This window comes from Maniola jurtina, chromosome 23 (assembly GCF_905333055.1).
Source record: "Maniola jurtina chromosome 23, ilManJurt1.1, whole genome shotgun sequence".
NCBI classification, from domain to species: Eukaryota; Metazoa; Arthropoda; class Insecta; order Lepidoptera; family Nymphalidae; genus Maniola; species Maniola jurtina.
The window spans coordinates 1,867,216-1,882,205 of record NC_060051.1 but is presented as its reverse complement, the minus strand read 5'-3'; the positions used below and the strand labels follow the sequence as shown (position 1 = coordinate 1,882,205).

The 14,990-nt window shown below is 41.7% G+C and overlaps 1 protein-coding gene and 1 long non-coding RNA gene across 2 annotated transcripts in view; one reads left to right on the top strand and one right to left on the bottom strand.

Annotated features, from left to right (window-relative positions):
* The window catches only part of LOC123877448 (inositol 1,4,5-trisphosphate receptor), a 67,346-nt gene extending 52,398 nt beyond the window's left edge, over nt 1-14,948 (top strand). The window contains exons 44-60 of the mRNA XM_045924249.1: nt 262-388; nt 1,400-1,510; nt 1,960-2,102; nt 2,670-2,850; nt 4,235-4,464; nt 4,538-4,636; nt 5,123-5,260; nt 5,954-6,146; nt 7,319-7,441; nt 8,013-8,185; nt 9,874-10,038; nt 10,491-10,668; nt 11,015-11,232; nt 11,789-11,954; nt 12,805-12,965; nt 13,878-14,042; nt 14,639-14,948. Of these exons, the coding sequence (XP_045780205.1) occupies nt 262-388; nt 1,400-1,510; nt 1,960-2,102; nt 2,670-2,850; nt 4,235-4,464; nt 4,538-4,636; nt 5,123-5,260; nt 5,954-6,146; nt 7,319-7,441; nt 8,013-8,185; nt 9,874-10,038; nt 10,491-10,668; nt 11,015-11,232; nt 11,789-11,954; nt 12,805-12,965; nt 13,878-14,042; nt 14,639-14,731 (2,664 nt within the window). The 3' untranslated portion in view covers nt 14,732-14,948. The remainder of the gene's footprint in view (nt 1-261; nt 389-1,399; nt 1,511-1,959; nt 2,103-2,669; nt 2,851-4,234; nt 4,465-4,537; nt 4,637-5,122; nt 5,261-5,953; nt 6,147-7,318; nt 7,442-8,012; nt 8,186-9,873; nt 10,039-10,490; nt 10,669-11,014; nt 11,233-11,788; nt 11,955-12,804; nt 12,966-13,877; nt 14,043-14,638) is intronic.
* LOC123877452 lies at nt 8,486-9,678 on the bottom strand. The gene is made up of 2 exons (XR_006798595.1): nt 9,353-9,678; nt 8,486-8,889 (listed from the first exon to the last, which is right to left on the bottom strand). It is a non-coding gene; the product is annotated as an uncharacterized LOC123877452 (long non-coding RNA).
* Nucleotides 14,949-14,990: the final 42 nt, after the last annotated feature.

Here is a 14,990-nt window from a genome sequence, read left to right as displayed (position 1 = left end):
CAAATACTATAAATCAGCAATTTTTTTCTATAACTGTTTCTTGTAAAAGAAAACATAGTAACATCTCATTCTAGCTGCACCTAGTAAATCTGATTGTAACAAAACTCGGCTCATTAACCTTGCGACCTTGAAATTATTACCCATCCAAATCGATCTATAATCGGTCTATATTTGATTTTAGTCGGCGTTAGGTTGTGCAAACGAATTTTGCAGATGCGACTTATAAAATTGGCAGAACTGTACTCAAGTTATGGTCCCTAGGTATTCTACGACAAAATGCGCGAGGCTCAGCAGGAGATCCGCTCGCTAGCCGTCAACAGCACCACCACGACCACCACAGACAAGCGCTCTTCATCCACAGACAAACATAAACCCAACCACACTGATGGTAACTATCTCATTACATCATCATACTCTAGGTGTTAGTAAAAAAACATGTGTGCAGTTCACACGCGGTAGAAGTGAAACCTTCAGAAAACTAAACTTTGAGAGAATGAGCCGAATGTAGAGTCCTTCCTGCGTCGTTTCCTCAATATTGAGGATTATTTCTTGCCGTGTGGATTGCATTGAAGATAGGTGTGCCGTTATGAAGAGTTCCAGGAGTAGGATATTGTAGAGTTTATTTATTACTAGAAGATGCCCGCGACTTCATCCGCGTGGATTTAGGTTTTTAAAGATCCCGTGGGAACTCTTTGATTTTCCGGGATTAAAAGTTGCCTATGCACCTTGGTACCAAATTTCATACAAATCAGTTAAGCGGATGGGTTTTTAGGATTTTCTTTGATTTTCCAGATAAAATGTAGCCTATGTCCATCCCCGGGATATAAGCTAACTCTGTACCTTTCGTCAAATTCGGTTACATTGTTGGGCCGTGAAAAGGTAGCAGACAGACAGACACACTTTCGCATTTATAATATTAGTATGGATTACCTGATGCCAGCGACTTATTCGCGTGAGAACGTGAATCCCGTGGGAACTCTTTGATTTTCCGGAATAAAAAGTAGCTTATGTCACTCCCCGATTCCTCAACTATACCCATGCAAAAATTAAGTCAAGCGGTTGCTCTCTTGCGACGTGATTGAAGGACAAACCAACAAACAAACACATTTTCGCATTTATTATATGGGTAGTGATAATATTGGTACCAGGTATAAACACTGTTGCACATTGTATTCTAGATAATTATTAAATTACATTACCAAGACTTCAAGATTACGATTTCAACAAATGACACCAGTGGCTTATAGTAACTAAATTATGAAATAACAGGAAACTATGATGCATTATATCTTTCTCTTCCCGGCTAAATCCTCTAGATGTATATGCTTGTTTATTTTTACTTCTTATCGAGTTTCACTTCAAAAAACGTTTCTATTCAATTCTTATTGTATTCGGTCAGGCAAGCCGGCGCCGGGCCCATTGGTGGTGGGGGAGGACATGGATGAAGAAGTGGCGAGTGCGTGCGCGTCCGCCGTGCACGCGTACTCCGATATACACACCATGTCACATGGTACACACGCTTTATTATACTATTTAAAAAAATATCTGCGTATAACATAATCAGCCTCTATTATATTATTCTATCCGCGAAAAAAAGTGAGTAGGTATAGCGCTCTCTGTTACGTAATCCATACAAATAGTAGAGACAAAAATCTCAATATACGCTAACTATTTTGACTCACTAACCAATCACAAACGAAACCAATTATTTGAACATTGAAATGACGAACATTTTCTATTTGAATTCCGAATGTTTTTTAAAAACATGCTTCTGATTGGTGACTCAAATGTTAAGCCCACTGAAAGTTTTGTCTCTATCGTTTGTATGATATTGCATAACAGAGAGAGCATTATATCTTTAAGGGGGTAAAATAGGTTAGGTAGGGTTGAAATTCGTGTAGTCTACGCGAAGTCGGGAGCATAAGCTAGTAAATTATAAAATAGTATAATCGCTTGTAGGTACCACAGTTCTCGAAGAGATAATGGCGGAGAAGAAACGTGAATCCGGCAACGCAGACGTGCTGCCAGCGAAGGTTGCGGTGATGAAGCCGATCCTGCGCTTCTTGCAGCTGCTGTGTGAGAACCACAATCCCAATCTGCAGGTATTTTATTTTTATTACTGAAAAATGGTTGTAACTATGAAGTGTCTAATACCCGGCTGAGTTTGTTGTGGGCTCTTCTCAAACATGGGTGCGTTTGGAACCCTCGTAACTTTAGTTTTAAGTTTACGTACTAACATCTTACAAATCTAACAATTCTGACTATCAAAAGATGAGTTTGAGTTTATAAAAACAAAAGACAACCCTTAATAAATGTGTCTATCTAATTTTTCGTGACTTGAACGTAGAATCTATCTTGACGAAAAACAAATATAAATCAGGGGCAGCTTGTACTCTGGAGAATGACGGACTACTTTTCATCCCAAAAAATCAAAGACATCCTGTGGATCAAGATCCAAATTTTTTCAATCCATATTAGTTTCAAATTAGTACACAGCAGTCCTTAGCAAGACTAACATAAACTTAGCGAGCTTTTTAGCTCCATTCCATATACTTCACGCATATAAACTCAATAGTTCAGTGTTAGAGAATACTTCACAGTTACAAAAAATCCATAAGAAATACGCCTTAATTGAACTTATAGATGTAAGACATCTTTGTGTTTTGTAGAACCTCCTTCGCAATCAAAACAATAAATCGAATTTCAACCTCGTATCTGAGACGCTGATGTTCCTGGATTGCATTTGTGGGTCCACCACTGGAGGTCTGGGACTCCTGGGACTTTATATCAATGAGGGAAACGTGGCGCTTATCAACCAGACTCTTGAAACCCTCACGGAATACTGTCAAGGTATGTTTGGGATTTTATTGTTTGTATAAGGAAAATGGACCTTTAGAGATAAAAGGTATTAAGGGTGACTTCCTTAAAAATGTCAATATTATAGTTATATTTCTAGTTTTTTGACCATTACTTTCGAATGGGTTTTACGTTATGGCACCGCAGAGCGCTTTGTACTTTCATTATTACCATCTTTAGCACACCGACGCATTTTTGGCCAACTTCAAAAAAAGGAGGAGGTTCTCAATTCGTCAGAATCTTTTTTTTAAAAAGAATATTAGCCATTTTAATCGTGACTAACATTCCCCTTTTCCCTCCAATCAAGCGTAAAGCTTGTGCCAGGAGTGGGTACGACAATAGTGCAACAGGTGGAAATTGAACCAACTGACCTTTCGGATTTCAGTTCGCTTCTCAACCGTTGAGCTATTGAGGCTATAATGACTTGAGGCTTTGCTGGCTGTAAATGAGTTGAGGAGGCGAAATGCGTTAGTGTACTGACAGCATAAAGTCAATTGTTTCGGTATCGGCAGAGAATGCGTCGGTGCGTTAAAGGTGTAAAGATGACCCAGGCCATTCTTAATCTATACTAATAAATAAAATTGGAGTGTCTGTCTGTAATTTCGAAATAACTACCGCATATTAAGGTCATATGGTTATTTGAACGATACTATAACTGAATCACACGTTTTTAAAATTTTTGTCTGTCTGTCTGTCTGTCTGTCTGTCTGTTTGAAAAGGCTAATCTCGGGAACGGCTGAACCGATTTTGACGGGATTTTCACAGACAAGTAGAGAATTGACCAGGGAGTAACATAGGCTACTTTTTTAACCGACTTTCAAAAAGGGAGTTGTGTTTTTCTACACCGAAATCTCCGAGATTTCTGAACCGATTTGCGTCATTTCTTTTTTAATCGATAGAGGAACTTTGTGACATTGTTTCATAAAAACTTTGGAGTCCAACTCCTCAATCCTGATACTGCAGGGGATCTGACCAATCCACGCGGGCGAAGCTGCGGGCATCAGCTAGTCCATACTAATATTATAAATGCGAAAGTGTGTCTGTCTGTCTTTCTGCTACCTTTTCACAGCCCAACAGTTTAACCGATTCTGACGAAATTTGGTACAGAGTTAACTTATGTCCCAGAGACGGATATAGGCTACTTTTTATCCCGGAAAATCAAGGAGCTCCCACGGGATTCCTAAAGACCCATCCGCTTGACCGATTTGTGTGTTTGGTACCAAGGTAGCTTGCGTCCATATATTTAATTGATATAGGCAACTTCCTTCCTTTCAAACGGTTCCCACGGGATCTTTGAAAACCTAATTCCACGCGGACGAAGTCGCGAGCATCCTCTAGTTAGGTATGACTTGAAAATATACAAGGCCAATGTTTTCAGGGCCCTGCCACGAAAACCAGAACTGCATAGCGATGCACGACAGCAACGGCCTTGACATAATAACCGCACTTATTCTCAACGACATCAACCCCCTCGGCAAAACCCGCATGGACCTCGTACTAGAGCTCAAGAACAACGCGTCTAAGCTGCTACTGGCGATTATGGAGTCTAGGAACGATTCCGAGAACAATGCTGAACGGATTCTGTACAATATGAACCCTAAACAGTTGGTAAGTGTCTTTTTATGGCAATTATTTACAGAAGCAATAATAGAACCGGTTCCTAAACTGTTTATCCTTGCAGGTTGATGTCGCATGCTCGGCGTTTCACCAAGAAAACTCAATGGACGCTGATTCGGATTCGGAAGATGATGCGCCTATACAAGGTGTATCTCCTAAAGAAGTAAGTAGAATTAACGCTGCGTTTTAATGTCAGAAGTTTGTCAAGATCTCCATTGATTTTTTTTAAATGTTTGTTTAATGTTATTTGTTTAACGCTGTCTGCAATTTTTGAACCTTCAATATTTGTTTGGAGTTCGTTTTGGGTTTCTTAGAACGGAGCGCGTTACGGAGCGAGTGGAACCTTAGTTTTTAGTTGACGTAAATAATTGCCACCATCACTTCACTTCCGGACACTTGTAAAATTGAGTTATTGGTCCGCGTCTGTTTTCTCATAGGTAGTGATGAAAAATTGTGTGTGTCACTTGGGGATAAAAAAAAAAATTGGCTACAAATAACACACATCGCTACGCTCAGGATTCAAAATAAATATCACATTGGCCCCTTGTGACACAATTAACTATTTGACTTTGTGTAAGGATTTTGGATTCTTGTTCATGCAGAATATAGAGGTTGATATATTTAACAGTATCTTATTGATGGGTAACAGGTCGGGCACAACATCTACATCCTGTGCCATCAACTAGCGGAACACAACAAGGAGCTGGCAACACTCGTGCGCGCCTCGCCCTCGGGCCCGGCTGCGCCTGCGCTTCAGTACTACCGCACGCACACCGCGCAGATTGAGGTGCGTACTACACATATCGACTACAGTGCACTGGCAGCGAATCGAGGCGAATTAAAAAAAATCAACACAGCATCACTTTCTCGCTCTGCTTTTTCTTGATGGAAAGTGCTTTACGTGTTAGAGTCTCACTTTGACTTTGCTTAGACTTAAGTTTCAGTTAAAACGAGACAGATTTATGCCAGCGGTATAACGCTGTCTCGTTTTAACAGTGTCTTAAGTCTCAGCAAAGTCACAGTGCGCTCTATGGATCTCAGCCTAACTTCTATTAGACGTCTTGTACTCACACACAAGACTTGATATATTGCGTGATACTAGAGTAAACGCTAATTGCACGGGTCATTAGGGTCTAATTTGGCCAATTTGGCCATTTTGCTCATGTTTTTTTAGCATTGATCAAAAATATATTTCGCTTGAGTTAGCCATTCTAATGGAAATGTTTTCGTTCCACAAATCTAATTTTTTTAAATAATAATCGCTGGAATTTCTTGGTTGGGTTTGAGAAAATGAATTTGAAACTTTATCATTTATCATATCATTTATTTTGCTTCATTTGCATTTGACGGTGGGTGCTTATATAGCTTTACATGTATATTAGACCCTGTCAGGAACCTGGACCTGCTGAAAGATAGGGGATGCAATTTTTTTTTTTTTTTTAAATTATTAAGACAATTTGACAATATTCTGTCGCTATAGATAGTCCGCAAAGACCGAAGCATGGAGCAAATAGTGTTCCCGATCCCGGAAATATGCGAGTACCTTCCCGCTGACAGCAAAAGCAGAGTGCTGCAGACCGCGGAGAGGGACGAGAAGGGCAGCAAGGTGGCTGACTTCTTCTCCAGGCTGGACAACCTGTTCCACGAGATGAAGTGGCAGAAAAAGCTGCGCGGTAAGTATTCTAAAGGTACGGGGACACTGGTTTACACGTCGACGTTTTGGTTTGCGAGCTTACCTAACCCACACGCGTGCACGAACGCACAAACACACGCGCACACACAAACATACACACACAACTGTGTCACGTTAATTTTCGATAATCTGATTGGTGGAATCGACTGTGCATTCGAGGGCATGTGGGACCTCACAGTAATGATTTTACAGGGCTGTGTGAATGTGATTAAAAGCATCAATAAAATGGGAAGTTCAAGTTGAATATGGATTGAGGTGATATTTCTGACATACAATCAATCCATGTTTATGCGAGCAGTCACCATGGTAAGGATTAAATTCGGGTCACTTATAAAATCATCATCATCATCAACCACTGCTGGGCATAGGTCTCTTGTAGGAATTCCACATTCCATGGTTTTGCGCCGCCGCTTTCCAGCGGCTCTATGCAAGGTTGCATTCCATTGTAAAGCCTTGGGACCACAACGTCTATAGGTTTTTGAACTACGAGTATGTGCCCTATCTATTTTCACTTCAGCTTCGTAACCCGTTGAGCTATATCGATTACTCTGGTTCTACTGCCGATCTCCTACAGACAAACGCATACACACATACAAAAATTAAACATCCAAATCGTGTGTAAAAATTACACGATCTAACATAATGTTTATCATAACTAATATTCCCTCTACCCCTCCAACTAAACGTAAAACTTGTGCTAGGAGTGGATACGACAGTAGTGCAACATCGGTGGGGTTTGAACTGCCGACCTTTCGGATTTCAGCCCGCTATTTCTACTGTTGAGCTATCGAGACTCATTTGTTGATTAACCATCAGAGTAACTTAAAACGTTATTGCGCAAATTAACTTGTGCTTGGCTAGCTGTGATTTAACGCTTTATAAACCTCATGGCATTAAAAAACAAATTTTATTAACATATCTAATATACTGTAGTAAAGAAATTGTTATTAAAAAAATTATAAATTAAGGAATCGTTTTTTTGTAATGTGAAAAAGAATGAGTGAAGTATTTTAGTGCTCAAAATAAATAAATTTTCAGTTGGAAACATAGCTTTTTGTCATCGCTTAGCATCGTGTAATTTAGGATTTTTTTAAAAAGTAAAAACAAAAAGAACGAAAAAAACAATTTTTTGATTTTTTCTGTTTTATCCAGGTCAACCGTTCCTATTCTGGGTGTCGTCGTACATGTCTCTATGGAGCAACGTGCTGTTCAACTTTGCGGTCCTCATCAACGTGATCGTCGCGTTTTTCTATCCCTTTCGAGAAGAGCACCTCGGTAAGTTGTCAGATTTTCTCACACTACCTTTGTGTATTTAGGTTTTTTAAGAATCCCGTTTGAATTTACCCAGAATCCTTTCTTATAGAGACAACGTATATGCGAAATTTCAAGATTTTAAATCCACCGGTTTAGGCTGCGTATTATCTGTCAGTCAGTCAGTCAGTCACAAAAAATAAATGTCGTTCATTTACCAAAAATAATAGTTAAAGGGCGTGATGGCAACCACGTAGATTTTGCTTGAGCCAAACATGTTGACCATTTACAATGTTTGCTTGACGCTTGAGTCAAGCATTTATGTGCGATGCGGTTTCATATTTTTTACTTGACGCAACGTTTGGACAGTGTTCGAGAAATAAGAAATGTGCCTCTTGCTGTTTCAAGCCGCTTCACGGGCATATCAAGCTGCTGGTGCAACCAAAACACAATTATTATGTGCTTGCCATCAAGCTGCTTGACCGTATCGCAAGCAATAGAGATTTCTTCAAGCTCCCTAGTGTGGAATTGGTCTTACGCCACGCATCGACGGGAACCATAGGTTCCTAAATGAAATGGTCGTTTTTTTGTGTAGAACTAGGCCAACACCTCTCCCTCGTGGTATGGTGTGCGACGATAGCGGCGGGCGCGCTAGTCACGTGGTTGCCGCGCAGCTCGGGCGCGCGAGCTCTGCTGGCCACGGGGATAGTGCGGTTGCTGTTCTCTGCCGGCCCGGAACCCACTCTGTGGGCGTTGGGGATGCTTACTGTGAGTATGTTGTATAGAACTAGGCCAACACCTCTCCCTCGTGGTATGGTGTGCGACGATAGCGGCGGGCGCGCTAGTCATGTGGTTGCCGCGCAGCTCGGGCGCGCGAGCTCTGCTGGCCACGGGGATAGTGCGGTTGCTGTTCTCTGCCGGCTCGGAACCCACTCTGTGGGCGTTGGGGATGCTTACTGTGAGTATGTTGTGTGGAATTGGAAAGAAAAGGAGAAAGAAAACTTTTTTTAGGCCAACACCTTGTGACGCTGGGGGTTGGGTCAGTGGCGAAGAAAGTAAAGAAACACCCCAAAGTCAACACAAGAATTTATTTAGCAGTAAGTAGATAGGGTCGTGGGTTTTCGCGGTCGTCACTACAGTCTCTAAGGCTTGCAGTAGGCGGTACTTCCCTGCTGTGCCGTGCGGTGACGTCCCGGAGGTAGCGGAACCCGGCGAGATGATCTTCGGTGAAATGGAATGCGCGCTGGTTGGTGCTCGGTGGCAGGCCGCCGGCCAGGTGCTGAGAGGTCCGTGGCACCAGAAGAGGGTGCCGCGAGGTGCGCCTGGAGGTTCGTGACACCAGGAGAGGGTGCCACGAGTAAGCGTGCGTGGCGTAGACCAGAGGAGCACAAAGAACTCGAGGTGGTACCGTAAACTTCGAGGGGTACCGGGAACTTCGAGGAGTACCGGGAACACGAGGGGTACCGTGGAACCTGGAACGCACATTCCAGTGGGTGAGCAAAGTTTCTCACTACGCATCCGATCGTGAACCACGCGGCACAAGCAAGCGGGAGCACAGCGTGAGATGGTAGTATGCGTGGTCACAATCAGACGGAGTTACAAGTAAAAGAGTGAAGCTACGTTAACATAGGTACAAAAGAAAAGATCATATTAAATGCGGAAGGCAGCTAGTATAATAATTTACAAAGTAAGTAGCTAGGTATGTTATATTATCGAGGTGAAATACTAACTATTAAAAGGCTATTATAGGTCTAATGTAATTTGAAAAAGATTAAATGATTATTTTAACAAAAAGAAAAGCTTGCATTGGCTAAATACAGTAAAATAAGGTACAATAATTTTCTAATGAACAATGCAAGGTCATCCATGACACGTGAGTTAGCTACGAACAAGTACGAAATAAAACTATCCTACGGCGAATAATTCAGTACTTACCCGTATAACGGGTTTACAAGATCACTGGAGTAGTTGGTAGTGCAAGCAAAGGGATATTGTGTTCCTGAATATCCAACAGGAACACTTTATCTTTTTTTTAAAAGCAGACTGCACGCGTCGGATCGTGAAAACGATTCCCGAGTGCCACTAACCATTCTGCGCACGCGCTGCGCGGCAGAGGTGCCCTCCTGCTTCAAGCGGCTGCACGAAACAACTAGTCTAGGACGCAGTCGTGGCGGGTAACATTGTCCGTCAGAATTGTCAAGCGTCGAATTATTTATTTAAAAAAATGTAACGCCTTCACAACGTTACAACCTCTTGGTGTGAACCCTGGAACTTCCAGACCCGAACCCAATCTATGGGTGTTGCGGGTGCGTACTTCTCTCAATAAAGTTTAGTGTGGGTTCTTCTTCAGGTACTTGAAGCCAGTCCGAATCGGTTAAGTAACGGGCAAATTGGAAGAACTGATCTGTTTTAGGATTGAGGTTTTTCTTCCCATTCATCTAAAAAATTATTTTCAGATAGTGGTGAAATGTGTCCACCTGGTCAGTATCATGGGCAACCGCGGCACACTGTCCAAGTCCACGAGAAGCGTGGTCACAGACCCTGAACTGCTGTATCATGGAGTCTACCTTATATTCTGCTTGCTCGGCATCTGCTGCCATCCATTCTTCTTTTCTGTTCTGGTGAGTTTGCATTGTGTATTTTATGTATTTCATCTTGACAACGCTACAACATAGGCCTCATGTATTGACTTTCACATGCCACGGACTTGCGCCGCCGCTATCCAGGAGTCTTGCTGCGACTCGTTGGTAGTTGTCTGTCAACGTAGTGAGAGATCGCCAAAAAGGTGCATTTCTCCTTCTGAGATTCGGAAAGATTGCAGGTTGTCGGTGTTTAGATCGTGAACTGGATAATAAGACGTGATAGCAATCACGCTCTAATCAAATTATTTATTTGACCTCGGGATCCCAACGTGTATTGATTCTTCAAACTATGTGCTCGCTAAGTTCGTGACCCGTTGAGCTATGTCGGTTATTATGGCTCTGCTTCGGGTCTCCGATGCTTGCTCGATGTCTGATTTAACTTTTGAATACGAAACACTAAACGGATCTTAATGTTTTTTTGTATTGATTAGTTGCTGGACCTAGTGTACCGTGAGGACACGCTGCTCAATGTGATGCGGTCGGTGACGCGCAACGGACGCTCCATCCTGCTCACGGCGGTGTTGGCGCTAGTGCTGGTGTACATGTTCTCCATCGTCGGCTACATGTTCTTCCGGGACCACTTCCTCGTCACCGTCGACCGACTAGATGGTGAGTGTAGAGGACACGCTATTGAAGGAAATCGTGAGGAAACTTGCATGCCTGAGAGTTCTCCATTATCTTCTCAAAGTATTCACTTACCTTTGAGAACATTATGGAGAACTCTGTCAATCCTCACTTGACCGCGTGGTGGTTTAACCATTCTCATTTTGAGAGGAGATTCACGCTCAGTAGTAAGGCGGGCCATTGGATTGGACTTTTTATGTCTTATACTCTACATGTTGATGATGATGAGTTTGAAAGTAATTTAAAAAATATTTCGTGCTTTACAATGCTTTTGAAATTGCTTCATTTTTCATTTTTATTTTTTTATAACTAAGACGACACGTTATTGTAGATGACGACGACCCCCGCTTCGAGCCAGAAAAATTCACAAGCGATGACCCCGCAGCCAAGTACCAACGCACCGCAACTCAACCACACATCATATCCGTGGGGGGCGACCTGAGGGAGAGGACCTGCGACTCCCTCATCATGTGCATCATCACGACCCTCAACTTGGGGCTGAGGAATGGCGGTGGTATCGGAGACGTGCTGCGTTCGCCGGCTAGCTTCGTAAGTCCGTCATCTTCGGTAGAAACATTTCAGTAAGAAAAGTTGTGCCAAACCAGTTATACGCTATGGGTTTGGGTTATCCTCGCGCCTCTAAAGACAAAATACCTCAAGCAGATGACGTGCCGGAAAAAACTGTATATGGTGCAACCCGAAAAAAGGTCCCAACTCAGAATAATGTTTTATGCTTTGCACATATACCAAAACAACAGCGCTGGTTTTCGCCGGTACCCCGAAGGATTAGCATTTTCAAGGAAAACATCCTGGTTTCTTAGTACACCTCTACATCGTTGATTTTCCAGTAACATAACTTCAAAGTAAAATGGACCTATTTTTCTTGAAAACACTTTAATTTCAAAGTGAAATGGAACTTGACTGCCTTATTTTAAAGTTCCATACATCTACAGCCAGTGCTTAAGTGGAAAGCCTGCAAAAATCACTAACTGTTGAATGGACTTTAAAGTTTAAATCAAAGATCTTTAGGTCCATTTTACTCTTGTCATAGTTAAAGGTTTACTTCTGCGCGACTTTCATTAAAAACTGAATATTTTTTCTTTAGGAGCCGCTGTATGTGGGGCGCGTGGTATACGACCTGGTGTTCTACTTCGTAGTCATTGTGATTGTTCTCAATCTGATCTTCGGTGTGATCATCGACACCTTTGCCGATCTGCGTAGTGAGAAGCAGCAGAAAGAGCTCATCTTGAAGAACACTTGCTTTATATGTGGTAAGAACATTTTTCTAGTACATTTGCGTAAAATAGCTCTTATTTCATTACTGTCCAAAACACTGTTTAACGAGACTAATAGTGTTCATGCGCATTAATAAGAATATTCAAGAGGCAATGTTTCTGAGTGTACTTAGAGAGTGACTTATAGGTGATATCAGTAAAAAATAATAAGCAGTATTACTGATATTACTGACCCATATCTTGCTCTAAGTTTTAATGAGTTTCTAGATTCAGGGTCCTTTCCAGATCACAGAATTACAGTAAATTAACTTCTAAAAATGACCGTAATCATTACAGGCCAATTTCAATTTTGCCAATTTGTAGCAAGATATTTAAAAAATATGCTCAACCAGCTGCTTCAGCACCTTTAATCTGAATAACTCACTCACTCTGAGCAGTATGGCTAAAGGTCGATCAACAATCAATATGGCGCAATGATGTTAAAGCATATATTCGATGCGTGGGAGAACTCACAGAATGCGATTGGAATTTTCTGTGATTTGCTCTAAAGCGTTTGATTGCGTTGAGCACGAAATTCTCTTAGTTAAATTGAGCCCATAGTAGCCATAGCCCATAGTCAAAAACACTGCGCTTAGCCTCCTTGCGTCTTATCTAAATCAAATGAAATTATTTATTTATTTGCTCTAAGTGATAGTAATCGTATGTGTAAACAATGTGAAGTCATCTGCATCAGACTTACTAATGGGTGTTCCTCAAGGCTCTATTCTAGGTCCCATCATTTTCTTGGTATACATTAAACGATTTAATGTGTTTCATCCAAAATACTTGCGATATTATCCTACGTACTGATGATATGATATGTATCTACCACATATTTTCACTCTAGGGTTGAACCGCTCCGCCTTCGACAACAAGAAGGTGTCCTTTGAAGAGCACATAAAGAGCGAACACAACATGTGGCACTACCTCTACTTCATGGTGCTAGTGCGGGTCAAGGACCCCACGGAGTTCACCGGCCCCGAAAGCTACGTGCATTCCATGATCAAGGTAATTCCTCTTATATTTAAAAGTTATGACCCTTGAGATATCTCTATTTTAGGTCAAATTATGAACCATGTAAAAAACAACAGATTGCAACAATTGGACTGATGACCTTAAAAGGATAGCGGGAAGTGGGTGCATGAGGAAGGCGGAGGATCGTGCGCTCTCGGGAAAGCCTATGTCCAGCTGTGGACGCAAACAGGCTGATATATTGATTGTACACCAAATTTACATACACATATTACAATTATGTATTTAAAAAAAGATGTTCGTACAATAGGCGTGCTAGGTTTGCTTAAAAGTTAGTTTTCAATTGTGGATTTTGACTTCATTTTAGTTTTGTTTGCAGGCGTTTTGCAATATAGTAAAAAGAGAAATGATTAATGCCGTCATTTTCGATTCATTTCTTGGCACGAGTTTTTACGGCTCTGGATTCTAGCCCTTTTAATACCATGATGTTCTACAGAGTAACAACCTGGACTGGTTCCCGCGGTTAAGGGCACTATCGCTGATGGGTGGCGGGCAAGGTGAAGGCGGAGAGCTGGAGTTGCGGAATTTGCAAGCGCAGCTCGAGCGGGCGCAGGGAGCCGTCAGAGTTCTCACCGACTTGCTCACTGATTTTCGATTCCTTTTTTGGCACGAGTTTTTGCGTCTCTGGATTCTAGCCCTTTTAATACCATGATGTTCTACAGAGTAACAACCTGGACTGGTTCCCGCGGTTAAGGGCACTATCGCTGATGGGTGGCGGGCAAGGTGAACGCGGAGAGCTGGAGTTGCGGAATTTGCAAGCGCAGCTCGAGCGGGCGCAGGGAGCCGTCAGAGTTCTCACCGACTTGCTCACTGATTTTCGATTCCTTTTTTGGCACGAGTTTTTGCGTCTCTGGATTCTAGCCCTTTTAATACCATGGTGTTCTACAGAGTAACAACCTGGACTGGTTCCCGCGGTTAAGGGCACTATCGCTGATGGGTGGCGGGCAAGGTGAAGGCGGAGAGCTGGAGTTGCGGAATTTGCAAGCGCAGCTCGAGCGGGCGCAGGGAGCCGTCAGAGTTCTCACCGATTTGCTCACTGATTTGCGTGATCAGGTAACGTTACATGACAGTGTTCATTAATATGGTAAAGATTTTAGACATGGACCACACCAACGACTAGTATGTTGTCGAAATACCAAGAACGAAAAAATTCGAACCGATTGGATATGGAAATCCGGCTCCAGTTGTCCCTTACATAGATACCTTCAAATCTTTATTCAATATCTTTTATCAATATTTAGTATAGTTATCTTACTTTGAAAATTGAAACATATTTTAATTTTTTTTTAATGATGTGACCATAAATTCGCGGTTTTCAGATTTATTCCTGTACTCGTGCTATAAGACCTACCTACCTGCCAAATTTCATGATTCTAGGTCAACGGGAAGTACCCTATAGGTTTCTTGTCAGATACGACGGACGGACTGACAGATACACAGACAGACAGATATGCAGACAACAAAGTGATCCTATAAGGGTTCCGTTTTTCCTTTTGAGGTACGGAACCCTAATAAAATAGCCTTATATTTCCCAACTTAACCTAACTAATACAGCAGTCCTTAAAAGGAGATAATTTCTCGCAGGCTTAATTAAGTAGTGGACCAGCGATGAGTTGAAATTATGATAAAAACTAACCGCTTTCTTACAGATGACCGAGCAACGAAAGCAGAAGCAACGCATCGGTCTGCTCAACTCCACGTCAACCTATCTACAGACCATGCAAATGAATCTACCACCGTGAGGGGACCTCCTGCTATATACAAACTAATAAGTTCTTACTTTGGACTCTTTTATAGCCTGACTGTAGTTGAACATTATTTATAAAAAAACATCAAGAATAGGCTATTTGACTAATTTTTGGAAATCATTTTAAGTTATTCTTTATTACATTATTTAAAAAAATCGTTTTTTCAGGCAAATTGTACCCATATTATTACAGAGGTCAAATATAAATTATATGAAATATTCTAAAATTAAAAATAATAAACTTATTTCTATCT